Below are 27,049 nucleotides of genomic sequence, written 5' to 3' on the forward strand. Positions count from 1 at the left end.
TTTCAAAGCCACACTCACTTTCATAAAAACTGGCTGAGATTTGGCAAATCCAATTCCCTGAATGATCAGCCACTGAAAGGGTGATGCTCCTGTGTGCCAGGATTTCCAATTCATTAACTTTTTCCTTAACAAATGGGGAGGCTGGTGCAGAGCCATTCATGGAGGGAGGGCATGGGAAGGCGTGGCTCCCATCAGGCCCACCCCACTGGTCTTGAGGCTGTGTACTTGTGACTCGGGTTCCCTCCCTCCCTTCTCCCACCTTCACATCTCATGGGAAAGCAAGGGAGCCAGGTAGAGAAGAGACAAAAACAGCCAACGTTCATTCTTTAAAAAAAAAAAAAAAAAAAAAGTTCCAATGGTAGTTCATATTTAAAATTCCTTTATTATAACAACTAAACTGGAGACAGCATTGTTAAGGCTTTCTGCTTTCCTTCTTTAGGAAGTGGATTTAAAAAAATGAAGAAGGCTTACCCATTTTTGAAATAGAGGACATGGGCTCTCTGAAGTCCTGTTTCTAGGAAAAAACCTAGTTCTTGATCGTGGGGAGCAGGGCCAGGCTTAGGGCTTCTGTTTTGAATATTAGAAAGTATTACCTAGAAGGGGAGAAAATTGGAAAACTAATCAGATGCACATCCAAGCCTACTTCCTTCAAACCCTATCTCTAAATGTACTGCTCAACCTAAAAAACCAACTTCCTCAGGCAAATATCAGTGCAGAGGCACAGGTGTAGAAGTGCAAGCATTAGAAAAGCAGAGAGAATGGTTCTACTAGACAGGAAGCAACAAGCAATCCAGGGGCACACAGGGCCCTCCTGGTACTGAGAGCTGAGGAGTCGGGGGTGCTGATGAGCAGGTGGTGCCGTAAGAAGCACTAGAGGCGGAGAGGGCCTGCTGAATGCCAGGATACTGACAGGAAGGCTGAGGGACACAGAAGTGGGTCCTAGCAAAGGGCGGAAATACTTGTGATCCGCCAATGGCCGAGGTCACTCACAGGCAGACTGCAGCTGCAGCCCTGCATGTGCTTGATGAGCTCCAAGATGAGCTGATGAGTGCTGTGATCCGCACTAGCCCTGGAATCAACCAGAAAAAGGCAGACTCACCAGGCTCCAGAGCTGAGGGACATTGCAGCTTTGCAACCTGGTGAGGTTGGGCTGCGTGGCAGTCCTCTATTCTCAAGGGGAGAGCTGAGCAAAACACCCTCTCTCCCCAAACTTGACTTCTTAGCTTATCAACAGATAATGGGGTTTTTAAAGGTTTAATTTTTTAGCCCTGCACGAAAGACTGCCAACTAATCAGGAGGAAGACTTGCAAGTTGGGTTGGGTATACTAAAGCATAAACATGTAACTGCTACTCTTTTTTTTTTTTTTTTGAGACGGAGTCTTGCTCTGTCGCCCAGGCTGGAGTGCAGTGGCACAATCTCAGCTCACTGCAAGATCCGCCTCCCGGGTTCACGCCATTCTCCTGCCTCAGCCTCCCAAGTAGCTGGGACTACAGGTGCCCGCCACCACGCCCGGCTAATTTTTTTTTTTTGTATTTTTAGTACAGATGGGGTTTCACCTTGTTAGCCAGGATGGTCTCGATCTCCTCACCTCGTGATCTGCCTGCCTTGGCTTCCCAAAGTGCTGGGATTACAGGCATGAGCCACTGCACCCGGCCTGCTACTACTCTCTTTAAATTCACAAGTCAAAGCATTTCTCAGAGGAAAGCCTACTTGTGGCTCACATAAAAACCAATGTTCTCCAAACATGCTGTCCACATTTGCTGAAAGTCAGCAGCAATTCAAAAGACCCAGTTGTTTGCCAAACCCCAAACATCCTAGAGGTCTTGAAACCTTAGTCTCCAAACAGAGTGGAAGTAATTACTAGCTCCCTAACCTGCAAGCTTTGGGGAAAAGAAAGGTAGAAGGTACATGATAAACAAGACATTGAGGAATGAAACCCAGGTGGGCAACCCTTGCCTGTGAACTGGATCCCAGCATCTTATAGAAATTGCCCAGCTCCGTCCTGACTTAGCCCTCAGCTCTGCACCCCTGACTCTCCGGGAGTTCCTCCTCTCTGGGAACCTCATTTCCACCCACTACAGGCTCCTCCCCACTCATCCATCAGGTGCCAGAGATGCATGCGGCGCCATTGGAGCCACATTCCTTTCTCTCTTAGGTCTCTTGAGATGACCGCATCCATCCCCAAGAGCTTCAAAATCATCAGTATGCTGCCAACGCCCAGATTTATAGCTGTAGTCAAGATTTTCTCTGTGAATTTCCAACTCACATATCCAACTGCTGCACTTGAAGGTCCAGCATGGAAACTTTTAAAAATCATCCTTCATTTGCTTTTCAGCATAGTTTTAATTTTGACATGCCATGATTATTTTAAAGCAAAAAATTCAGTATAGCACAAAAAAGAAAATAAAAAAAAATCACCTCACAATTCCATCACACAAAAATAACCACAGTTAACATTTATTGAACGACAATCCAGATATCTTTGTGGACACATGTATCAAGCAGAGAAAGATAAAAATCATTTTACAAAAAAAAATGAGATCATGTTATATATGCTAGTTTTAAATTTAAATCATTATATTTAATTTAGTTAAATTTAACAGAAGGAACTAAAGTGTAACCAAAGTTACACTTTAGAAAGTTTGTCCCTCCTAATTATTTCTCAACTATGTCTGTGACTATCCATTTCTACTACCATTACCTCATCCGAGCTGCCAGGACTTCCTGTTAGATTTCTATAACAGCCTCCTGAATGGAGTCTCCATGTCCTCTCTTGCTTCCCTATTTACCTCACTCTCTATAAGCAGCCTGAATAATTTCTGTCACCCAAGCTGGAGGGCAGTGGCATGATCATGGCTCCCTGCAGCCTCAACCTCGCAGGTTCAAACGATCCTCCCACCTCAGCCTCCCAAGTAGTTGGGACTGCAGATGTGTGCCACCATACTCGGCTAATTTTTGTATTTTTTGTAGAGATGAGGTTTCACCATGCTGCCCAGGCTGGTCTTGAACTCCTGAGCTCAAGCAATCCAACTGCCTCGGCCTGCCAAACTGCTGGGATTACAGGCATCAGCCACTGCGCCTGGCTCCTGAAAAATTTTTTATAATCCCATCTGGATAATGTTGCTCTTAGGCTCTTTTTCCTCTTTCTCATCTCTCAGATATCAGCTTGCTTCTGCTTCTTGCTTCCTCCAAAGGGCCTTTTCTAACAACCAGCATAAAGGAAGTCTGCCCTATTCACCTGCCCACAGCATCCTTTCCTATTCCTTCATTGCATTTGCCATTGTTATTTCTTCACTTGATTTCTGGCTGTCTCTCTCCACTGTGCTACAAATTCCACAAAGCCAGAGGCCACGCCTATTTTACTTACCCAGTGTCTAGTGCAGGATAAGCATTCAATATACATAGTAAATGAATAAACTTTCAAGGCCAATCATAAATGCAGAGAAAAGGCAACAGCAAAGTAACCCACTGTGTCTTAGGCACCATGTGGGTACATGGCTATCTCATGTAATCCTCCACAAAAACCCACCGAGATACACACCATTATCCTCTCTTTACCAGAGGGGAAGCGGAGACTGCTCCACCGAGTGAGGTGCCCGAATCATGTGGCTTGAGAGCGGTGGAGCTGGTGCAGAAACCCAGGTCCCCCTGACTCCACAGCCCGGCTCCTTCCCCTTCATCCGTGTCTGCTTGCAGAGCAAAGTCCAAAACACAAGGGCAGCCAGGAGGTGGCTTAAGGTTATAAATGGGAGAATGGGAAAGACGCAAGAGAAGCCTCGGAGGGACTAGCATAGCTCAGGGCTTACCCTGAAGTCTAAGCATCTTGAACTTAATCCCTTCCTCACAAAGAGCCTCCAACACATGGGCCTGGGCAGAAGCATTGTTTGGCAGTGCTGAAGCCACCACTTGTTCTGTGGATAAACACTTCCAGTGAGGAGACTGCCAACAAGCGTCCTTAACAAGCGCAGCTGGCTCTGGCAGAAGCAAGTACCCAATGACCGAGGAAGCACGGGGGAAGGGGCCGAAGATTTTAGTCAAAAGACTGAGGCGCAAGGTCTGGTTCTGACACTGCTCACCCACCATTCGCAGACTTAGGACAACACCTCTGACCTCACAGACCTTCACTGCCCTCATCTATATAATGGGGATAATAATACCTACCTCACAAGGTTGGTTTGAATTGCAAATGAGAAACTTCATGAGCAAATATTATACATTATTATACAAATATTATAATCCTTAATGGAGCTACATTAACTGCAGGAACAAATATTATACATTATTGTACAAATAGTATAATCCTTAATGGAGCTATATTAAAGAGTTACCTTTAAGTAGAAACAAAATAAAAATCTTTATTTCTTAACATCGTTTTATAAATTATGGCAATAAGGCATGAGAGATATAAGATGGAAAATATTAGAAAGGAGGAAACAGGCCAGGCGTGGTGGCTCATGCTTGTAATCCCAGCACTATGGGAGGCTGAGGTGGGTGGATTGCTCGAGCTCAGGAGTTCAAGACCAGCCTGGCCAACATGGCAAAACCCCGTCTCTACTAAAAATACGAAAACTTAGCCAGGTGTGGTGGCATGTGCCTGTAGACCCAGCTACACAGTAGGCTGAGGCATGAGAATTGCTTGAACCTGGGAGGCAGAGAGTGCAGTGAGCCAAGATTGCGCCACTGCACACCAGCCTGAGTGACAGAGCGAGACTCTGTCTTCCCCCCCAAAAAAAAAGAAAGGAGGAAATGACAAAAATCATTCCACCGCATAGATCCATAGGCTGCAATGAGCTATGATCACTATCATTCTTTGAAAAACATCAACTCTGTTTCTACAGAACACTTCAATATTATGGACAATAACCACCATCCTTGCCATCCTTGACACTGCTATCCTTGTCAGCCTTCAAGATGCTGCTCAGGCGTCATCTCTTCCAGGAGACATCCCTGAACTCCCACACTGGCCCAAGGTCTTTTCTGGAGCTCTCAGAGTTCTCTAAGAATTCCCACCACAGCACTCCTCCTGGCTAAGGACCTGTGTCCTCATGAGCTTCTTTCTAAATCTTTATTTTATTATTTATTTATTTATTTATTTATTTATTTATTTATTTATTTTGGAGATGGAGTTTCTGTCGCCCAGGCTAGAGTACAGTGGCGCGATCTCGGCTCACTGCCAACTCTGCCTCCCAGGTTCAAGTGATTCTCCTGCCTCAGCCTCCCGAGTAGCGGGGATTACAGGCATGCGCCACCATGCCCAGCTAATTTTTATATTTTTAGTATAGACGAGATTTCACCATGTTGGCCAGGCTAGTCTTGAACTCCTGACCTCAGGTGATCCACCTGCCTCGGCCTCCCAAAGTGCTAGGATTACAGGCGTGAACCACTTAAGGGCAGGCTCTGTGACATACCCATTCTAGTGCCCCTGCAGTCAAACAGTATCCAGAACATGGAAGGCACTCAATACATGACTGTGCAAGTGAATTCAAACATCACAGGCATATTTATATGTTAAAATATAATTTCAAAAATGATCTAGGCCAGGCACAGTGGCTCACGCCTGTAATCCCAACACTTTGAGAGGCCAAGAAAGGTGGATTCCTTGAGACCAGGAGTTTGAGACCAGTCTGGGCAACATGGTGAGACCCTGGTCTCTACAAAAATGTTAAAAATTAGCCAGGTGTGGTGGTGTGTAGCTGTAGTCCATACTACTGGGGAGGCTGAGGCGGGAGGATTGCTTAAGTCCAAGAGCTTGAGGTTGCAGTGAGCTATGATCACACCACTGCACTCCAGCCTGGGTGACAGAGTGAGACCTTTTCTCAAAAAAAAAAAAAAAAAAAAAAAAAAAAAAAGATCCTATTCATAAAGCAATAAAAATAGAAAAGATCTGAGAATAAAACCACCTACTGGCCAGGTGCAGTGGCTCACGCCTGTAATCTCAGCACTTTGGAAGGCCAAGGTGGGTGGATCACTTGAGGTCAAGAGTTCGAGACCAGCCTGGGCAACACAGCGAAACCTCATCACTTTTTTAAAATATCTTTTTTTAAAAAACCTACTAAAGTCTATAGAACAAAAAATCTTGACAAAATAGGAAGACGGTCAGAGATGACAGGAGACTAAATATAATTCTCCAAATTAATGTATGGAATTAAAAATTCAACCAAATCCCAAAAGGATTTTTCTTGAACTCAACAAAATTATTCTAAAATTTATCTGAAAGTATTAGAATGAGATAAGAACAAAGGATAATCTGAAAAATAAAAGTAATGAGTAGTTACTAATCAGTTAAATGTTAAAACCTATCATAAAGAAGTGCCTATTAAACAGTGTCATGTTGGTACAACACAGATTAGTGCAACAAAATTAAAAAGCCAGAATTTTATTGAATGACTAAAAATATATGACAGAAAATATGAAAAGGAAAGATCATCTTAAAGTAGCACTGAAATTTGGGAATTTGGGAAATTTTAATTGGGAAAAATTAATTTACAGCTATATACCACAACGAACCCCAACTACATTTGGAAATTAAAAGTTTTTTGTATGTTTGTTTTTGTTTGTTTTTAAAGGTTTCTCTGTACATAGTGAAAAAATTTTTGTTTTCTGTTTTTTAAAAAAGGGGGAGGAGGCTGGGTGCAGTGCCTGTAATCACAGCACTTTGGGAGGCCAAGGCGGGTGAATCACGTGGTCAGGAGTTCGAGAGCAGCCTGGCCAACATGGTGAAACGCTGTCTCTACTAAAAATACAAAAAATTAACTGGGCGTAGTGGTGGGCACCTGTAATCCCAGCTACTTAGGAGGCTGAGGCAGGAGAATCACTTGAACCCAGGAGGCGGAGGTTGCCGTGAGCCGAGATCACTCCACTGCCCTCTAGCCCTGGCAACAGAGTGAGACTCCATCTCAGAAAAAAAAGGGGGCGTGGGTAGAAAATGGGGCCAGGCTTGGTGGCTCATGCATGTAATCACAGTACTTTAGGAGACTAAGGCAGGAGGATCACTTGAAGCCAGGAGTTCAAGACTAGCCTGGGCAACAAAGTGAGAACCTGTCTCTACAAAAAATTTAAAAATAGGCCGGGCACAGTGGCATGCAGCTGTAGTCCCAGCTAACTGGGAGGCTGGGGCAGGAGGGACAGGAGGAACTCTTGAGTCCAGGAGTTTGAGGGTGCAGCGAGCTATGATCACGCCACTACGCTCCGGCCTGAGCTGAGCAACAGAGCAAGACCGTGTCTCAAAGTATATATATATATACTTTGTTATATACATACACATACATATATATGGAAAATGGTTGAAAGTTATCAAATCCTAGGGAAGTTTATTCCAACATTCAAGCTTTAAAAACAGTAAAATAAAATATAATTAAAAAGATAATCAGATTCAACTATATACAGATTCAAAATTTACGAGCAACTTAAACATGGAAAATTACTGGTTAGGAAAATATTCAGAGCAAATACGATAAAGAGTTAACACACTTATGACATAGTTTATTCAAACTGTAAGAAAACAACACTTCCAAAAATTAGACAAAAAGGATAAGCAGACAAAAAAGGGTTAAACATAAAGTTACCACATGACCCAGAAATTCCACTGGTAAATATACTCAAGAAAACTGAAAACATGTCTACACAGGAACCTGCACACAAATATTTATAGCAGCATCATTCACAATAGCCAAAAAGTAAAAGCAACCCAAATGCATATCAATTGGTGAATGGATAAATACCATGTAGCACATATCCACACAATGGCACAATTATTTAACAATGTAAAGAAACAAAGTACTGATATATGCTACTACATGAATGAATTTTCAGAACATGATGTTATGCCAAAGAAGCCAGCCATAAAAGATCATATATTGTATGATTCTATTTCTTTTTTTCTTTTTTTTTTTTGAGATGGAGTCTCGCTCTGTCGCCCAGGCTGGAGTGCAGTGGCACAATCTCAGCTCACTGCAACCTCCACCTCCCGGTTCAAGCAATTTTCCTGCCTCAGCCTCAGCCTCCCAAGTAGCTGGGACTACAGGCGCACACCACCACGCCCGACTAATTTTTGTATTTTTAGTAGAGACGGGGTTTCACCATATTGGCCAGGCTGGTCTCGAACTCCTGACTTTGTGATCCACCCCCCTCGGCCTCCCAAAGTGCTGGGATTACAGGCGTGAGCCACTGCACCTGATGTATGATTCTATTTCTATGAAATGTCCAGAATATGCAAATCTACAGAGACAGACAGCAGATTAATAGTTGCCTAGGGCTGGGGAGGCTGGATGTAAAATGGGGATTGACTGCTGAGTGCAAGGTTTCTTTCTGAGATGATGAAAATCTAGAATTAAATATTGGTGATGGTTACTGAACTCTGGAAATATGTTAAAAAGCACTGTACAATTTAAATGGGTGAATTGTATGGTAACAGTAATGCTATTTTTGAGAAAAGAAAATAGAAATCTAACTAGTAATATAACTAGTATTAAAAAAATTTCAATCTCACTGGTAATCCAAAAAATGTGAACTAAACTTGCAAGGTACCATTTTCATCTAGCAATTTCGGCAAAATAACTTTTAAACAATAGCAGCCTGTCAAGGTTGCAGAGAAACCACTACTCTCCCATACAGCCATAGGTAGAAGAAGTTAGTAGAGGCCGGGCACGGTGGCTCATGCCTATAATTCCAGCACTTTCGGAGGCCAAGCTCTCGAATCACCTGAGGTCAGGAGTTCAAGACCAGCCTAGCCAACATGATGAAACCCTGTCTCTACTAAAAATACAAAAATTAGCCAGGCATGGTAGCAGGCACCTGTAATCCCAGCTACTCAGGAGGCTTAGGCAGGAGAATCGCTTGAACCCGGGAGGCGGAGGTTGCAGTGTGCCAAGACTGAGCCATTGCACTCAAGTCTGGGAGACAAGAGTGAAACTCTGGCTCAAAAAAAAAAGAGGTTAGTATAACTTGTAGAAAGCAACTGGACACAATACATAGTAACAAGAATAGTAAAAATATCCTCACTTCTGAGAATTTGTCCTTAGGAAATAATGTAAAGCAAGAGAAAAAGCAACCCAAAGGAAGTTGGTGTGGAAGCATTATTTACAACAGCTTATACACAACAATACATTCATCATATTGCAGAGGTCACACACGTGAGACCAGCCTGGGCAACACAGAGAGACCTTGTCTCTACAAAAATAAAAAAATTAGTTGGGCATGGTGGTGCGTGCCTGTGGTCCCAGCTACTTGGGAGGCTGAGGTAAGAGGATTGCTTCGGCCTGGGAGGTTGAAGCTGCAGTGAGCCAAGATTGCACCACTGCACTCCAGCCTGGGCGACAGAGCGAAACCCTGCCTCAAAACACAACAAAAAAACACAAACAAGAAATATACAAAAATTAAAATAAGCAACTGCTCTTGCCTGGTATCCAGACTCTCCCAACTCAGTTTTCACTATGTTGTAGCCTCCTACTCCAGGCTCCCAGATAAAGGGCTCAAAGTCAGAAGTGCCTAGAGCAGAAGCACCTGCCTAGCCAGTCAGTTTCTGGACATCTCTTTAAGGAAATATTACATCAAGCTATGAACTGTCCCCTTCTGGCTTTGGCCTGAGTGAAAAGGTAGGCCTGAAATGGGAAGGAAAGGAGGAATTGGCCTTTTCTTTATTGTCTCACATTTTAAAGTCAGAAGCACAATCACCTGGCCCTCTAGAGCCACAGCCCCACCTTTCTCAGCAGCAGCACTGAGTACTTTTCCTAGGACACCTGGTTCCAATTCAAGACCCGCAGTAACCTGCATCTAACCCAGTTCGGAATCCAACACCTCAGCGACATCACTGCAAATCCCTCCTGCCGGGAGAACATAATCCACTCAAGGCATGGCCAGGATGCCAGTGAACAGCACCTTCATGAACACGGGAAGTCTAGGTGGGGCACTGTAATATTTGGGGACCTGGTGTTTCTTCTAGAAACTTTAGCATTAAAACAGCTAATAAAATATCATGGGTACCCCATAACTTAGCATTAACTTCTTTTCTAAAATAGGGTGTAGAGAAATGAACTGTCAGCAGAAGGTCAAGTTCCACCCTGGCTCTACTCCTGCTCAAGAGAGCCATAACCAGCTGGTTGGCTGATGCATGCAAAGGACAGAGACAGGATTATTTCATCTGCCAACAGCAGGGCTCATATTATGATATCCAAGGGTGAAGTCATCTTTATTCCCATCACTGCACCACTAGAAGCTCCTTGCAGGGCAGATAACTTTATTTACTGTTGGCACAATGCCATCATCTGAAGATAAACTAATCAAGGCCATCCTATGCCATTTCTAATTCTATCTGCTCTAATGTAATTTATTTGGTTAAATTATTTTATATGCTCAATTTTAGGGGTAGTTTATCTGTAATTCCCCTTCAGGAAACAAACTATCAAAGACTATTTGTAGGTGTCTCTGTGACTCTGATATAACAAGGACAACATTAAACAAATATTTGATGCACATAGCTTTCATTTATTCCCATTTTCTTGGCCCCGCCTCTGCGTCTGGAACTAGAGGGCAGAGGAACACCTGGAAAGCTCCTAGGTACTGCCTGGCACATGCTGCTGCTCTCAGCAAGGGCCACTTCTCTCACCCCAGAAAACCAGGCAAGTCAGGCAGAATGAGCCCCACCCTGGAAGCACACAGAAACAAACCAAGGTCAAATGACCAGGAGTGAACAGAGAAGTCCAGACACGGGGATACCAGGCAAAACGTTGTTCCACTGGCTTCAGCACAAGAAAGGGAAAAGCAAATTCTCCTGAAAAAGTTACTGCATAAACATTCCCCTGAAATTCTTTGACCTTTTTTTTTTTTTTTTTTTTTTTTTTGAGATGGAGTCTCACTCTGTTGCCCAGGCTAGAGTGCAGTGGTGCAATCTCGGCTCTCTGCAACATCCACCTCCCGGGTTCATGTGATTCTCCTGCCTCAGTCTCCCGAGTAGCTGGTATTACAGGCTTCTGCCACCACACCTGGCTAATTTTTGTATTTTCAGTGGAGACAGGATTTCACCATGTTGGCCAGGCTGGTCTCGAACTCCTGACCTCAGGTGATCCGCCCACCTCATTCTCCCAAAGTGCTGGGATTACAGGTGTGAGCCACCACACCCAGCCTCTTTAACATTTTTAATGAAACGGTATGTTTATAATATTCCAGATTTTAACATAAATATCTGAAATTGTCCAAGGTTAGGAAAGATTCCACAGCCAGGTGACACAGGAACAGATAAGGGCAAGAGAGCTGACATTTACTGCACGCTGACAATGTGCTGGGAGGCACATGAGTTAACCCACCTCACCTCACAGCAGCCTCATGGCAACTACGACTGCGGTTTTACAGACGAGGATCCTGAGATACAGAGAGGCTGAGCAACCTGCCCAAAGTCCCACAGCTAAAGGCGGCAAGGCCAGGGTCCCAACACTGGTAGTCACTCCCCCGCAGTGCTCTGCAGCCTCCCACAGCTTCTGTCAGCTGCCTGGAGGGGAAGCCAGGTCAGTCCTCGTTCTGAAGTGTCACTGCCCTTCAGGAAACCAAGAACTCAGAACATCACTGAACATCCCGACTACTAGAGAAACTCAGAGAACGGCACTCCCTCAGAAGCACAATTATGAAAAGTCACTGGTCATGACACTCCCAACTGTCTCCAAAAATCCTCCCCAAATTTTACTCTTGCTAGTGAATAAAGTTAAATGCCAGCACTAATAAATAAAATGTCCACAGACACAACGAGCAGAAGTTTCTTCACTACAGAATGGCAGGGAAGTGACAGGGCACCATGGAGAGGCCGCCTCTGCCCAGCGGAGCAAACAGGAACAACGTGTGTGGTTTCCTACCTGGCAGGGCTGATCCCAAAACAAAGCCCTATTTGCCTTGGCTTGCTCAAGGCTTTGATCAGATTCCATCCCCTTTTCTGTTTTCAATTCAACATAATTCTTATTGAGTTCAAAATTAAGTCAGTTAAGTTCAACATTTAAAAAAGAAAAAGGCCAATCAAGTATCTCTTGCATGGCACACAACTATCTTGCCACATAAAAACCTGCAAACTTCCACCAAGCCCATTGGTCACCTAAGGAAGGTTATTCTCCCCGCTAGCCTTCTGCTTAATCAACAGTTAATTTCTCGAGTACTTACTACAGTCAAAACAGATGTTGGGTTCATTCAATCTCTCTCATTGCTAATGTCTCAGCTTGCTGAAATCTGGGGAGGTCCAAACTGGTTTTCCAAAAAAGAAAACGCATGCTGAAAAATCAGAGCCAGAAATTTGAAAATCGTGTACCTACACTGAGATTTAACCTTAGGCTAAAGAAGCTGCTTCCCAAATGCTACCAAAAGCTAAAGCTTACTTGGTCAAATAAAACATATTTATTGAGTTTTTTTTTTTAAGTGCAGTAGTACAATCATAGCTCTCTGCAACCTCAAACTTCTGGGCTCAAGCAATCCTCCCACCTCAGCCTCCCAAGTAGCTGGGACTACAGGCATGTGCCACCATGCCTAGCTGGTTTCATTTCATTTAGTTTCATTCGTTTCTTTCTTTCTTCCTTTCTTTCTTTCTTTTTTTCTTTTGTTTCTCTCTCTCTCCTTCCCTCCCTGCCTCCCTCCCTCCTTTCTCTTTCTCTTTCTCTCTTCCTTTCTTTCTTTTTTTGTAGAGACAAGGTCTCACTATGTTGACCAGGCTGATCTTAAACTTCTGGCCTCAGGTGATCCTCCTGTCTCGGCCTCTCAAAGTGCTGGGATTACAGGCATGAGCCATCACACCCAGCCTTATTGAGCACTTTCTCTAAGTAAGAGTGTGGAGAAATGTCATGCTTTTTCTTTGTTTGCAGCAGCCTGGGAGAATGAAGTGAGCCAGCACTAAGCTAGGTGTCATGTGAGTTGAGTTCTAAAACTAGTTTTGGCCTAACTTTCTGTGTGCCTGGGCTCTCCCTTTCTAGACCTCAAGTTTCTTCTCAAAATCCAACATCCTATGATCACCATTTCCCCAAAATCAAAGAAAAGGATTTCTTTTAAATCCTACGACTATACAAGCCTCCTTGATGGTCCTGCTGAAGAACCCAGCACTGAATGGGGTGTTGTGAGTGAACATAACAGAAGTGTATTCAGATCTACCAATTTCTACATCACTACAGACACATGTAACAGATGAGCCTCCTTTCTCCCAGCCGGGAGAAGACGGCTCCAAAGTGACAGGGCTGGACAACAGTGGAGAGTAAGCAGCAAGATAGGGCCCTAAGTGGCCAGGGCTGTGTAGTCAGCGGGAACAACTCAGATGGGATAAGCAGACTTCTCCACTGCCAAGCACGGTCCATCAATGAGGCAGACAGTGGAAATAATGGGGGTTTTTAAAGGAGCTGGATGATCATTCCTTTAAAGATCATATCGTAAATTCTGAATAACAACAACAAATTCTCTTCTCATAGCAACCTTCTGATAGAACATAATTCTGGCAAGACAGACATGTATCTTCCTGAATTCCCAGATATCTTAAACCATGGCTTATAATCCATTCTGGTTGAGGCTAGGTCAAATGTTATTCCCATCACTCTCTCCACCTCTCCTGCTGTGATTCTCACTCTAATCTCCCTGCCTCCTAAAAAGGCAATTCTGATGCACATCATATGCACCAACACACGACAACATGATTTATGAAAAAAAGTTACTTCCTATCTGTTCATTTATAAAGTAACAAAAGCTAGGGAGACTTTGGCAGTCTGTCTCTATTCTAATCCTTATAAAAACAAGGAGCCCAGAAAATTGCTGGAAAACAAGACCTCCGATCATTTTCAAAGTCTCACAGGATTTCTAATCATTTCAAACACTCATGTAGGGTACCATCTCTGGGTCTGAAGGGGTCAATAGCAATGTCCTTGGTGAGAACTCCAGGAAACACTGCCAGCAACAGCAACTGCTAGGAGCTATTGTTATTAATAAAAATAAGTGACATTTACCAAGAATCCAATATGTTCACGAATCTGGGCTAAGTGCCTTTATTCACAAGACCTTATGTAATACTCACAAAAGCTTCATGAAGTAGGAACTATGATTATGTTCTTTTTGTGGACGGAAAAATCGAGGCTGAGAGGTGAAAAAACTTAGTAAAGAGCAGAATCCAAAGATGAGAATCTGAAACAGGCATGTTGCCTCCACCTCCCTGGCCCCATCCAGCCTCCAGCCTCCAGCCTCCAACCTCCTCTGTCTGAGGCTGTGAGCTCAGAACCCCGAACTCACTCGTTCTCTGCTCAGAGGCCCTCTTGTCAGCTGCTCGTTTCCATCACCCACACCACAGGCAAAGCACTGACGGCTGAGAGCAGACCATCCCTGATGGTCTCCGGGGATACCGGATGTACTCAACTCGGTCCACTTCGGTCCACGTCCCCAGCAGACCTTTGCCATATCCGTCAAGGTAAGGCCTCCCAAACCCCAGATGAACAGGTCTTGGCACAGCATCAAGTACTTGAGTACAAATGAAGCTCAACCCATTTTATTAGGAAAACTGGGGTGGCTGGCCAGCTTCAGGGTGCTGAAGGTATGAACAGATGCACACTGTCATTTCTGCTCAGAGGATGCTAAAATGCTTCACAAACACTGAACCATCTATTTTTCTTTCTTCCTTGCTTGCTTTTTATTGTGAGACGGAGTTTTGCTCAATGGCCCAGGCTAGAGCGAAGTGGTGCAATCTTGGCTCACTGCAACCTCCATCTCCTGGGTTCAAGCAATTCTCCTGCCTCAACCTCCCAAGTAGCTGAGATTATAGATGCCCGCCACCACGCCCAGCTAATTTTTGTATTTTAAGTAGAGATGGGGTTTCACCATGTTGGCCAGGCTGGTCTCAAACTCCTGACCTCAGAAGATCCACCTGCCTCATCCTCCCAAAGTGCTAGGATTACAGGTGTGAGCCACCACGCTGGCCCAACCATCTATTTTTCATAAGGTACAGCAATCACTACCACCGTCTCCTTAGCTTTAAGGAGCACAAGTAAAGCTTTGCACACACAGACAGACAAGTTGAAAGCTTCCTAGAGATTAATCACAGTTGTCCGCTACCTGATTTGAGGGAAAAAGTTATCAGGAACAAACACGTGGTCCTCACTTACCCTTTCTATCTCTTGGAGATACAGGAGTGCGATGTCCCCTGCTTTCTCATAACAGGTGATGACATCCTGTTCCCGGTCCACATGGAGATTACTGGTAGAAGAAGAAATAGGCAGCTTCTCCAAACAAAGTCCTTAAAAAAAAAATCAGACACAAAAACTGAGTGAATTTTTTTTCAAAAGGCTTCATTTTTAAATATTGCTCTAGAGGGCCAGAAGATGGCTGTAGAATATCATGTTGTTTGCAAATAGACAGTTTACTTCTTCCTTTTCAATCTGGATGTTTTTTATTTCTATTCATTGCCTTATTGCACTGGCAGGAATCTCCAGTACTATGCTGAATAGAAGGGGTGACAGCCTTCTGTGGTGGCACCTACCTGTGATCCCAGCTACTTGGGAGGCTGAGGTGGGAGGATCACTTGAGCCCAGGAGTTTGAGACTGCAGTGAGAAATGACTGCACCACTGCACTCCAGCCTGGGCAACAGATGGAGACCCTGTCTCCCAAAAAAAAAAAAAAAAAAAAAAAAAAGTAGAAGAAGTGGTGAGAATAAATATCCCTATCTTATTCCTGATCTTAGGGAGAAAGCATTCAGTCAGAAAGCATTAAGTTTGAGATTAAAAGTTTTTCTTAGACGCCCTTTACCAGGTTGAAGAAGGTGCCTTCTACACCAGTTTTGCTGAGAGTTTCTATTAAGAATCAGTGTTGGATTTGCTCAAATCCTTTCTCCATGTTCATTGAGATAATCATATAGCTTTTTCACTTTTAGTTTTTAAACGTGGTAAGTTACATCGACTGATCGTCAAATGTTAAACCAACCTTCCTTTCCTGGCAAAAATACCACTTGGCCAGATGAATTATCCTTTTTTATATTTTTGGATTCGATTTGTTAAAATTTGCCTTCAATTTTTGTTTTTCTTTTTGGAGATGTAGTCTCGCTCTGTCACCCAGGCTGGAGTGCAGCAGCGCGACCTGGGCTCACTGCAACGTCCACCTCCTGAGTTCAAGCAATTCTCATGTCTCAGCCTCCCAAGTAGCTGGGACTACGGGCGCATTCCACCACACCTGGCCGATTTTTTTTTTTTTTTTTTTTTCAGTAGAGACGGGGTTTCACCATGTTGGCCAGTCTGGTCTCGAACTCCTGACCTCAGGTGATCTGCCCGACTCAGCCTCCCAAAGTGCTGGGATTACAGGTGTGAGCCACCGTGCCTGGCCTCAAATTTTGTCATTTATGTTTCTGAGGAATATTTGCTTAAAGTTTCCTTGAAATGCCTCCATATCTGGTTTTGATATTAGGTAAATACTAATCTCATAAAATGAGAAATATTCCCTCTCCTTCGATTTTCTGAGAGTGTTTGTGTAGAACTGATATTATTTTGTCCTTAAATGTTTGATAGAATTCACCATTAAAGCCATCTGGACCTGGAGTTTTCTTTATGAGCAGCTTTTCAATTACAAATTCTACTTCTTTGATACAGGGTCATTCAGATTATCTCTTTCTTCTTGAGTGAGCTTTAGTAGTTTATATATTCCAAATAGTTTGTCCATTTCTTTTGAGTTGTCAAATTTATTGGTATAGAGCTGTCCATGATATTCTATAATCCTTTAGTACCTGTAGAATCTTTAGTAGATGGCACCTCTCTCATTCCTGATAATTGGCAATTTCTATCTTTTCTTCCTGATATCAGAGGTTTATCAATTTTACTGAAATTCTCAGTAAAGATTTCTTGATTTCATTGATTTTGGTTTCATTGATTTTTCTCTATCCTTCTGTTTTCAATTTCATTTATTTCCGCTCTGATCTTTATTATGTCCTTTCTTCTGAATACATTGGGCTTTATTTGCACTTCCTATTCTAGTTTCTTGAGGTGGAAATTATTAATTTTGGACCTTTTTTATTTCCTAATATAGGTATTTAGTGTCAGCAATTTCTCCATAAGGACTGCTTTGGCAGCATCCTACAAATTTTGATATTCAGTTCACAATATTTTCTAATTTAACTTTTGCTTTCTTCTTTAGAAGTGTGTTATTTAGTTTCCAAATATTTGGGAGTTTTCCAAAGATCCTTCTTTTACTGATTTCCAAGTTAATTCCATCATGATCTGTGCAGTAAAGGGCTGACTTAGAGCCTTGGGATGTTCAAACCCTGTACATTCCAAAGGAAGGACTGGCCCTTACCAGTTCCTGGGAGAAAAACTCTTAAGCCCTCAGAATATCCTACCTGACAAGTGTCTTTGTTTATTTGGGGCCTTGAGCCATACCAGATAGTTTATGCTAACAATGTTATTTATGGCAGAGGACTAGGGCCATGCTATATCAGTCTGATCTCTGCAGGGGCTGGAGAATGACTAAGGCCAGTAACATGGGTGCTCCATGCCTATGTGACTGACCCCTAATAAAATCCCTAGGCACCAAGGTAGCTCAGGTGATCTTCCTTGATTGGCAATATTTCAAAAGTACTGTCACACTCTGTTGCAGGGAGAATTAAGCAATGTCCATAGGACTCGACTGGGAGAAGAAAACTGGAAGCTTGAGCCTGGTCTCTCCTGAATTCTGCCCTATGTGCCTTTTTGCTTTTACTGATTGTAATCTGTATCCATTTGCTGTAATAAACTGTAACCATGAGTATAACAGCTCTTCTAAGCTATGGGAGTCTTTCCAGTATATCAATGCCTGATGGTAGTCTTGAGGACCTCTGACACAGTCCAGAGAACACACTCAAAGTCTCCTAATTTTGTTAAAACTTGTTTCTGACCCTGTATATGGTCAATCTTGGTAAATGTTACATTTGAAAAGAATGTGACTCTGTTGTTGTTGGGTGGAATGTCATATAAATATCGATTAAGTCAAGTTGGTATACTGTGTTGTCCCAAGGCATCTATATCCTTACCAATCTTCTGTCCACTTGCTTTATCATTTATTGAAACATGGATATTGCAATCCCCAAGCATAACTGTGCATTTGCCTATTTCTCCTTGAAGTTCTATCAGTTTTTGTTTCATGTATTTTAGAACTCTGTTATTAAGATCATAAACCTTTGGAATTGTTATATTCTTTTGATGGATTGACATCTTTGCTCTAAAACCTGCTTTGTCTGATATTAATATAGATATTACAGCCTTCATTTGATTAGTGTTAGCATGGTAAATTTTTTCATCCCTTTACTTTTAATCTATTGTGTCTTGGTATTTAAAGTGTATTTCTTGTAGCCAACAGAGTTGAGTTTTGCTTATTTTCCAATCTGACAATCTCTACCTTTTAAATAGGATATTTAAATCATTTATACTTAATGTAATTTTTTAAACAGATAGGTTTAAATCTACCACTTTGCTATTTGTTTTTTATTTGTTCCATCTGTTCTATTTTTCCTTTTTCTCCTTTTTTTCTGTTGTCTATTTGAGTATTTTTACATTTTATTTTACTTATTGGCTTATTCACTAAAATTGATATTTTCCATGTCAGTGATTGCTTCAGGGTTTAATTTGGCATAGTCTACTTTGTTTTGTTTTGTTTGGGATGGAGTCTCACTCTGTCACCCAGGCTCAAGTACAGCGGCGTGATCTCGGCTCACTGCAACCTCCACCTCCTGGGTTCAAGCGATTCTCATGCCTCAGCCTCCCAGTAGCTGGGACTACAGGCGTGCACCACCACACCTGGCTAATTTTTTTTTTTTTTTTAGTAGAGACAGGGTTTCACAATGTTGGCCAGTCTGGTCTCGAACTCCTGACCTCAAGTGATCCGCCCGTGTCAGCCTCCCAAAGTGCTGGGGTTACAGGCTTGAGCCATCATGCCCAGCCCCTACTTTAAATGATATTATACTACTTCACATATAATATAAGACCTTTACAATTGCATACTTCCATTTCTCCCTCCCAGCCTTTATTATCTTATGTACATTTTACTTTTACACAGGTTAAAAACCTTACCCTATGTGGTTATTATTTTTGTTTAGTCAATTTTTTTAAACCTTTAGATCATAAGGAAAAATTCTTGTATATTCACCAAATTATAATTTCCAGTTCTCTTTGTTCTTTTGTGTGTAAATTCATATTTCCTCCTGGTATCAACATTTCTTGTGGGGTAGTTCTGCTCCTGCTGATTTCTTTCAGCTACTATCTGCCTTGAAAAAGCTTAATTTAGCTCTAATTTTAGACAGAGATTTCATGGAGTATGGAATTCAGGGTTGACAGTTTGCTTTTTTCCCCTTCCATTACTCTCAAAAGTGCTGCTCCACTGTATTCTCACTTGCATGGTTTCCGACAATAATTTTGCTGTCACCCTTATGTTTGTTCATTTGTATATAATATGTCTTTTTTTCTGGCTGATTTTAAGATTTTATCTTTATCACTGGTTGTCAGCAATTTAGATTATGAAGTGTTTGGGCTTTGTCGAGCTTCCTGGAACTGATGGTTTGTAGTTTCCATAAAATTTGAAAAATATCCAGCCATTTTTTCTTCAAAAATGTTTATGTCACCCTCCTCCTTCCTTAGGGGACTTTACGCACATATTAGGCCAAGTGGAGTTGTCCTACAAATCACTTAAGGTCTTTCCACTTAAAAAATAATAATAATTTTTCTTTCTTTTTTTTTTTTTTGAGATGGAGTCTCGCTCTTGTTGCCCAGGCTGGAGTGCAATGGTGCAATCTCGGCTCACTGCAACCTCCGCCTCCCGGGTTCAAGCAATTCTCCTGCTTCAGCCTCCCGAGTAGCTGGGATTGCAGGCATGCACCACCACGCCCAGCTAAGTTTGTATTTTTAGTAGAGATGGGGTTTCTCCATGTTGGTCGAACTCCTGACCTCAGGTGATCCGCCCGCCTTGGCCTCCCAAAGTGCTGGGATTAAAGACATGAGCCACCACACCTGGCCAATAATAATAATTTTTCTTTCTTTCATTTTGGATAATTTCTATTGCTATGTCTTCAAGTTCACTAATCTTTTCTTTTGCAATGTCTAATCTGCCACTAATCACATCCAGTGTAATTTTCATATCAGACATGGTAGTTTTCATCTCTAGAAATTTGATGTAGGTCTATTTTTATCCACATCTCTACTGAACTTTCTGAAATAAGGAATACGATTCTAATAACTTTCAATGGCCCTCCAGCCTAGGTGCTCAATATTCATTCTCTTTCCAGTTAGCACCAATGTCGTTTATGCAATTGAAAATAATCAATAAGTAGCCTCTCTCTAGTGTGAACTGTTATAACCTCTTGACATTTTCATTGGAAGAGAATATCAATAAAATGAACAAATCCACCATTTGCCAGAATAGTTCCGAAGCTACTCAAAACCAAATCGCAGATTTGGAAGCATTACCTTCCCAAATATGCTTTAAGTGCTCACTTGTGCAAAATTAAAACCACCAAAAATAACAAAAAGAGATAGATTGTTTCATAGTCTGCCTTCTGCTTATATGAAAAGCAAGAATATTGTGCAAGTTGATATCAGGGATTTAATATTTAAAAAACTAATTCCCCAGAGTACATCAAAAGGTCAGGAAAAACTGAGTGTACTTTTAGGCATTTTGTACTGCTTCAGGCTGGACTCTGACCACTAATGCTCATGAAAATGACCAAGGCTCTCAGAGACCTGCCAAGCCCAGTGAATCAAAGAAAGGCCAAATCCAGTTCAACATAATTTTACTATCATCTATATTTTATCGTGTTCTAAAATACTTGAAAACCAATCATCTATGGCAGCAATCCACAGTCATGTGTGGTCAGTAAGAAGATTCAAACCAGCTACACAACTTAATCCTCCACAGTGAGGAGAAACTAGTGTTTCCTGTGGGTTCATGTTCTAATTAGGCAGGTATGTGGACACCCAAAGTCTGAGCTGGCAAATTGATTCCTAGCAACAAGTCCATTCTTGAGCAGGAGGCCCTTTAAGGTATTACATTAATTAAGTATTGTTCCTTTCCCTCTTCCAAATGCTATGGCATTTATTCCATGTACCACTGGACACATCTCAGAGCAATGGCAGAGTCTTGATTTATCACAGTGAGTTTGTGCCTATGCAGGTCAGTTCCAGAAAATTTAGTTCTCTGTCAGAAGCTATTTACAGGCCCTCTGGACTGGTCTATAAATTTTCGAGTGTCCAGGATCATATCAACACTGTCTGAGAAGCAGAGTCCTGAGGTCATGGACAAAATTGGTCCCCATTAAAATGTCAGATGATGTACTGTCAATTTGGGAAGCTATCATCAATAATGTTTTTACTTATTTTCTTTTTTCCAGAGACATGAATGACAAAAATAAGTGAAAAGCAGACTTGAAAAATAGTGGTATGACAGCAATGCCTAGTAAACATCTCAATAAGATCTACATCTCCAAAGTAAAGCTATGTACAAAAAGGGTGGAAATTCCGTGTTTTCTCACCAACCATGATCAGCTCTAAAGCATGAGCGCTAAAAGTGGCTGACTGTGTGATTTAAAGAACAACGAATCGCCACACAACCCAAAATTTATCTCCCTGCCACACAAGAGCGTTCCCACAGATAAACTCACTTCTGAAATGCCCTTTCTAAGAAGCGTAACACATTTTACTTTATTTTTAAGAGATAGGGTTTTACTCTGTCTACCAGGCTGGAGTACCGTGGCATAATCACAGCTCACTGCAGCCTTGAACTCCTGGGCTCAAAGCAATCCTCCCGCCTCAGCCTCCTGAGTAGCTGGGACTACAGGTGCGTGCCACCACACCTTGCTAATTTCTTTTATTTATTTATTTTTTATTTTTTATTTTTTTTGTAGAGACAGTGTCTCACTATGTTGTCCAAGCTGGTCTCAAACTCCTGACCTCAAGAGATCCTCCTGCCTTGGCCTCCCGAAGTGTTGGGATTATAGACATGAGCCACTGGCCCCAGCCTAGGTAACACATTTTAAATAAATTAATGATGATAAAATTTTAATTACACTTGTTTTCAAACCCTTCCATGTGCCTGTTTGGTCCTGTTCAATAGGTACTATTCTCCTTTCTATCTCGTGGAAAAAGAATGAGAGTCTCAGAAAAGTTAAGTGACTTGCCCAAGGTCTATGCAGGAGTCAGAAGTGGAAGCCCCTTATAAGGGAGCCCATTAGCTGGGGCCAATGCATCCTGCTCTGGGTAATGTCCTAGAGGGGCAACAAGGACTGCTGAGTGCACAGGGTGGAGTGTGGAAAGCAAAGGTGCCAGACAGAAGCCAGTAGACCAATGGGACATCACACGGGGAGGGGTGCTGGGTAGCTAGCTGATAAGCAGGCTGAGGACCCTCTATAGGTTTAAAAGCTCAAACATGCCCAGCCTCTGAACTGTTCTATTTAGGTGTAACTAACAGAATATAGTATAACAAACCAGACTCTCCACCTTGCTTCCTTCCACATCAAGATTAAGGGCCAGGTGCAGTGGCTCATGCCTGTAATCTTAGCACTTTGGGAGGCCAAGGTGGGAGCACTGCTTGAGCCCAGGAGTTCGAGACCAGCCTGCATAACACAGTGAGACCCCATCTCTAAAAAAATTTAATTTAAAAAAAGAAAGATTCAGGCTCAATACCTCTGACAGGGAGCTATTTTCTCTCCCCAAGGCCTGTAGATTCTCTGGAAGTTTGGCTGAGGATGTGGAGAAAGCTACACATCTCATTGCCTGAAAATCCAGTGATCACTGAGGGGTTAGCACCCCAAATTCTTTCAGGTCTGTCTAAATTTGAGATGCCTCAGCTAGGAGCCTTATCTGGGTATGTAAGACTTCAGTTTCAATAATAATAAAGGTTGATTTATCAAAGCCCTACTCAGCACCCAGCACTATGCCTGGGATACGACAGGCACTATTTCTAATTCTCACAGCCACCCTGAGAGAAAGGTGTTAACACCACCTTATAGATAAGACTGAATTAAGGGCTCCACAGCTAGTAAATGATAAAGCCAGGTTCCGACCCCTGGTCTATCTGACTACAAAGTGCTGCTCACAATCTCCTGTCTCACTGAGCTGTTGACAGCAGCCTATTCAGTGTTCAATAACAGCAATGACAACAAAAATGAATTTCAAATTGAAAAGGCAAGAAATCAAAGTCTAGAACTTTAGGGTGCTGATTTTCTTTCCTACCAAGAGCTGCATCACCCTAGGCAATTCCCCATATCTCTGGGCCTCCTATTCCTTGTCTGTGTCACGAAGGGTTGAACTACTGAGATACTGCCTTGAGCTGTACAACTCTAAGAGACTAACAGCCAAAACAAATTTTTGATTTTTTTGAACTGCATTGAAATGGACAGGAAATTAATTCCTTATAAAGTTAAGTAATGCAAGAAAAGACTATAAAATATAATGACATGAACTATATACTACAACTCTAGGGACTGCTTCCTCATTTATCTTAACCACATCTCTGGAAGTCAGGCCTGGGACAGGTACACCCTGATGCTTTGCCGTAACATGACCCACAGGGGTGTTTATAACTGAAAGTACCAGAAAGCCTTTATATAATAGTAAGTTTCTGATAACCCAGCCCCATGGTATAGCCTTCAAAGGTGATAAGACAACGTCCAAGGGTCTCAATTTCCAAGGCTGAAAAGAGACTCAGGAAAAGAGGTTCAAGAGACACAAAGCAAAGCCTTGGCAAGGGCAGCCCCGATGGCTGGTCTTGTATTCTTGCCTCTATAAAGGCTGGGCTCTCACAGGTGTCAGATAGACTTAGCTCAATAGGAGGACAAGGCCCTGTGCAGGGGTGTAGAGGGGAGGAGAATATGCCAATGGAAACCACCAAATGCTGGGGGGAAGCAGAGGGACAGGGACGCCGGCCTGGATCCCCTGTGAGGTCCCTGTCAATCCAGAGCATCTATGATTTTTGGAAGTCTCTTGGCTGGGAGCCATAGTTGGTCCCTTCTGGGTGCTTTCCTGAATTGCTGTTTTCCTGCCACAGACAGCATATCCTTCTTAGGAGGTGTGCACACAGGTACACACACAAACACACACACATCCCTCATAAAAGAAGAGGATGCCAGCCTTGGATTAGACATTCCCCTGCTAGAGCAGATGGTCTTTCAGTGTCCCTTCCGGCTCCACAATTCTGTGAGCAAATGAGATGCTAGGTCAACCTGAATGCTCACTAACTGAGAGTCTGCAACTTGAATTTATGCTCTTTCAGTCTCTATTTAGTAACCCTATGATAGTAATAAAGATAACATGTATTGGGTGCTAGTTACATGCCAGATACTGTTCTCAGAGTTTGCGATAATTCATCTATAAACGCTATGAGGGAACCCTATGTGAAAACCCTACGAGGGGGGATTTACTATCATCTCCACATTGGAGATAAGGAAACTAGGGCTCTAGTCTGTCAAGTAACTCACCCAAGAGTGTACAACTGGTAAGTAAGTGGCAGAGCTAGGATTCCAACCCAGACAGCCTAACCCCTGAGTTCTCATTCTCAGCCTCTACCTCACACTGTCATCCCTATGATGTATCTGTCTTTATATGTAAAGCAGTACAGCGGAGTGGCTAAGACTGTGGGATCTGATGCCAGACTCCTTGCTTTCTAATCCACAGCTGATTTTATATGCAAAAATGCTAAGCGTTTAGAACAGTGCCTGGCATATAGCAGACACACAGAAAACAGTAACTCTGATTATTATTATTTATTACCTCACTATTAGATTTAGGCAACAGTAGGCTGGAAAGTCTCCAAGTAGAAGAATTGTATTTGTTTATTATTATTTTTGTATATATTAAATAACAGCTTGATTGAGATATTATTCACATACCATAAAATTCACCCATTAAAAGTGTACAGTTCGGTGGTTTTAGTATATTCACATAGTCGCCACTAGCTAATTCCAGAACATTTTCATCACCCCCTGAAAAGCCCCATCTCTATCAGCAGTTCCTCCCTATTCTACACTTCTCCCAGCCCCCGGGAACCGCCAATCTGCTCTCTGTCTCTATGTATTTGCCTCTTCTGGATGGTTCATATAAATGAAATCATACAGTATGGGATCTTTAGTATGTGGCTTCTTTGACTTAGCACAATGTTTTCAAGATTCATAGCTGTTATAACAAATATCAGAACTTCATTCTTTTTTTTCAATTGAGGTGAAATTCACATAACGTAAAATTAATCATTTTAAAATGATTACTTCAGTAGCATTTAGCACATTCACAATATTACACAGCCATGACCTCTATCTAATTCAAAAACTTCATTCCTTTTTATTGCCAAATAATATTCCATTATACAGATATACCACTTTTTATTTACGCATTCATCAGCTGATGAACAATTGGGTTGTCTCCACTTTGGGGATGTATGAAGAATGCTGCTATGAGCATTGAGGTATTGGCTCTTGTTTGGGCACACATTTCCAATTCTCTTAGATATATACCTAGGGATGGAATTAGACACACACCTAGGGTGGACCACGTGGTAACCTGTCTTGTTATATTATTTTTCATCTTTCTTCTAAAAATCACCTCTACTATGTAACTGCTGAACTGCGGGGTCAAATATTAAGAGTGAAAATCCAGAGCTGGGCACAGTGGCTCATGCCTGTAACCCTAGTGCTTTGGGAGGTCAAGGCAAGAGGATTACTTGGGGCCAGGAGTTTGAGACCAGCCTGGAAAACATAGTGAGACCTCATCTTTAAAAGAAATAATAATTTTTTTTTTTGTATTAGCTGTGTGTGGTAGTGCACACATGTAGTCCCAGCTACTTAAGAGGCTGAGATGGGAGGATCACTTGAGCCCAGGAGTTCAAGATTACAGTGAGCCATGATCATGCCACTGCACTCCAGCCTGGGCAAAAGAGCAAGACCCTGTCACTTAAAAAAAAAAAAACAAGAAAATGTCTGGCTTCTGACAGACCTGGATTCAAACCCTTGCTTCTCCATTTACCAGCTCTGTGATTTGCAGCAAGCTACTTAACATCACAGAGCCTCTGTTCCTCATCAAGCAAATGAGCAAAATAGCACTTGTTTCAACTGACTGTTAGAAGGCTCGGCCCAGTGCCTGGCATACAGTAAATACTCGATAAGTACTCTTATCAATATATGCCTTTCCTGGGACAATGATAATCCTCCTCAATTTGTTTTGAGGGGTAGCTGAAAAATGCAGAAAAGCATCAAGAAGACAATAACAACCACCCATATTCCCACCGTTCAAAATCAAACACAGTTCACATTTTGGCACAGACCCACAACCTTCCTAACACATGATGCCTTATAATTTTGGTCTTGGTTCTAGTTTCCTTCCTAAGAAGAGGGGACTCATCACACCAGTGATGAGTAAGTGTAGCCTCTGGGGTCCCCAACTATAGCAAGGAGTGAGAGCAGCCAGTGAACAGGAGTCCTGAGCTTGCTCCATTCCACAAATTCTCACTAGGCACCAACTGCGGGCAGCACTCTGGGCTAGGGGTGGGCTTCACAGAACAGGACTCTGCCCTTAAGAAATCTCTTTGTCCTTGAGAAATTTCACCTCTAGTAGAAGAGAAAGATGTTTTATTTTATTTTCTTCTTTTTTGTTTTTTTGTTTTTTTGAGACGGAGTTTCGGTCTTGTCACCTAGGCTGGAGTGCAACGGCGCGATCTCGGCTCACTGCAACCTCTGCCTTCTGGGTTCAAGTGATTCTCCTGCCTCAGCCTCCCAAGTAGCTGGGATTACAGGCGCGTGCCACCACGCCCAACTAATTTTTTGTATTTTTTAGTAGAAACAGGGTTTCACCATGTTAGTCAGGCTGGTCTCAAACTCCTCACCTCAGGTGATCTGCCTGCCTCGGCCTCCCAAAGTGCTGGGATTACAGGCATGAGCCACTGCTCCTGGCCGAGAAAGATGTTTTCAAAACCATGTTAAAAATGCAGTGACTGAGACAGACATGGTGTCACAGAAGAATTAAGAACAAGCACCTCAGCCAACCTGAACTAAAGCTCCAGCTCTCTGAGCTTCCTCTGGACTCTCTAAGTCCCTGCTTGCTTCCAAAAAGAGAACCAATGAGAAT

General features: G+C 42.5%; 1 protein-coding gene across 10 annotated transcripts in view; it reads right to left on the reverse strand.

The window, feature by feature from the left end:
• TTC7B (tetratricopeptide repeat domain 7B) overlaps positions 1 to 27,049 on the reverse strand; it is a 292,264-nt gene that overhangs the window by 201,598 nt on the left and 63,617 nt on the right. For all 10 annotated transcript variants that reach the window (XM_063651994.1, XM_063651990.1, XM_063651993.1 and 7 more), the window contains exons 4-5: positions 15,100 to 15,230; positions 472 to 593 (exon numbers count right to left, since the gene is read on the reverse strand). In XM_063651994.1, the coding sequence (XP_063508064.1) occupies positions 472 to 593; positions 15,100 to 15,230 (253 nt within the window). The remainder of the gene's footprint in view (positions 1 to 471; positions 594 to 15,099; positions 15,231 to 27,049) is intronic.

Source organism: Pongo pygmaeus, chromosome 15 (genome assembly GCF_028885625.2).
Source record: "Pongo pygmaeus isolate AG05252 chromosome 15, NHGRI_mPonPyg2-v2.0_pri, whole genome shotgun sequence".
Classification (NCBI taxonomy): Eukaryota; Metazoa; Chordata; class Mammalia; order Primates; family Hominidae; genus Pongo; species Pongo pygmaeus.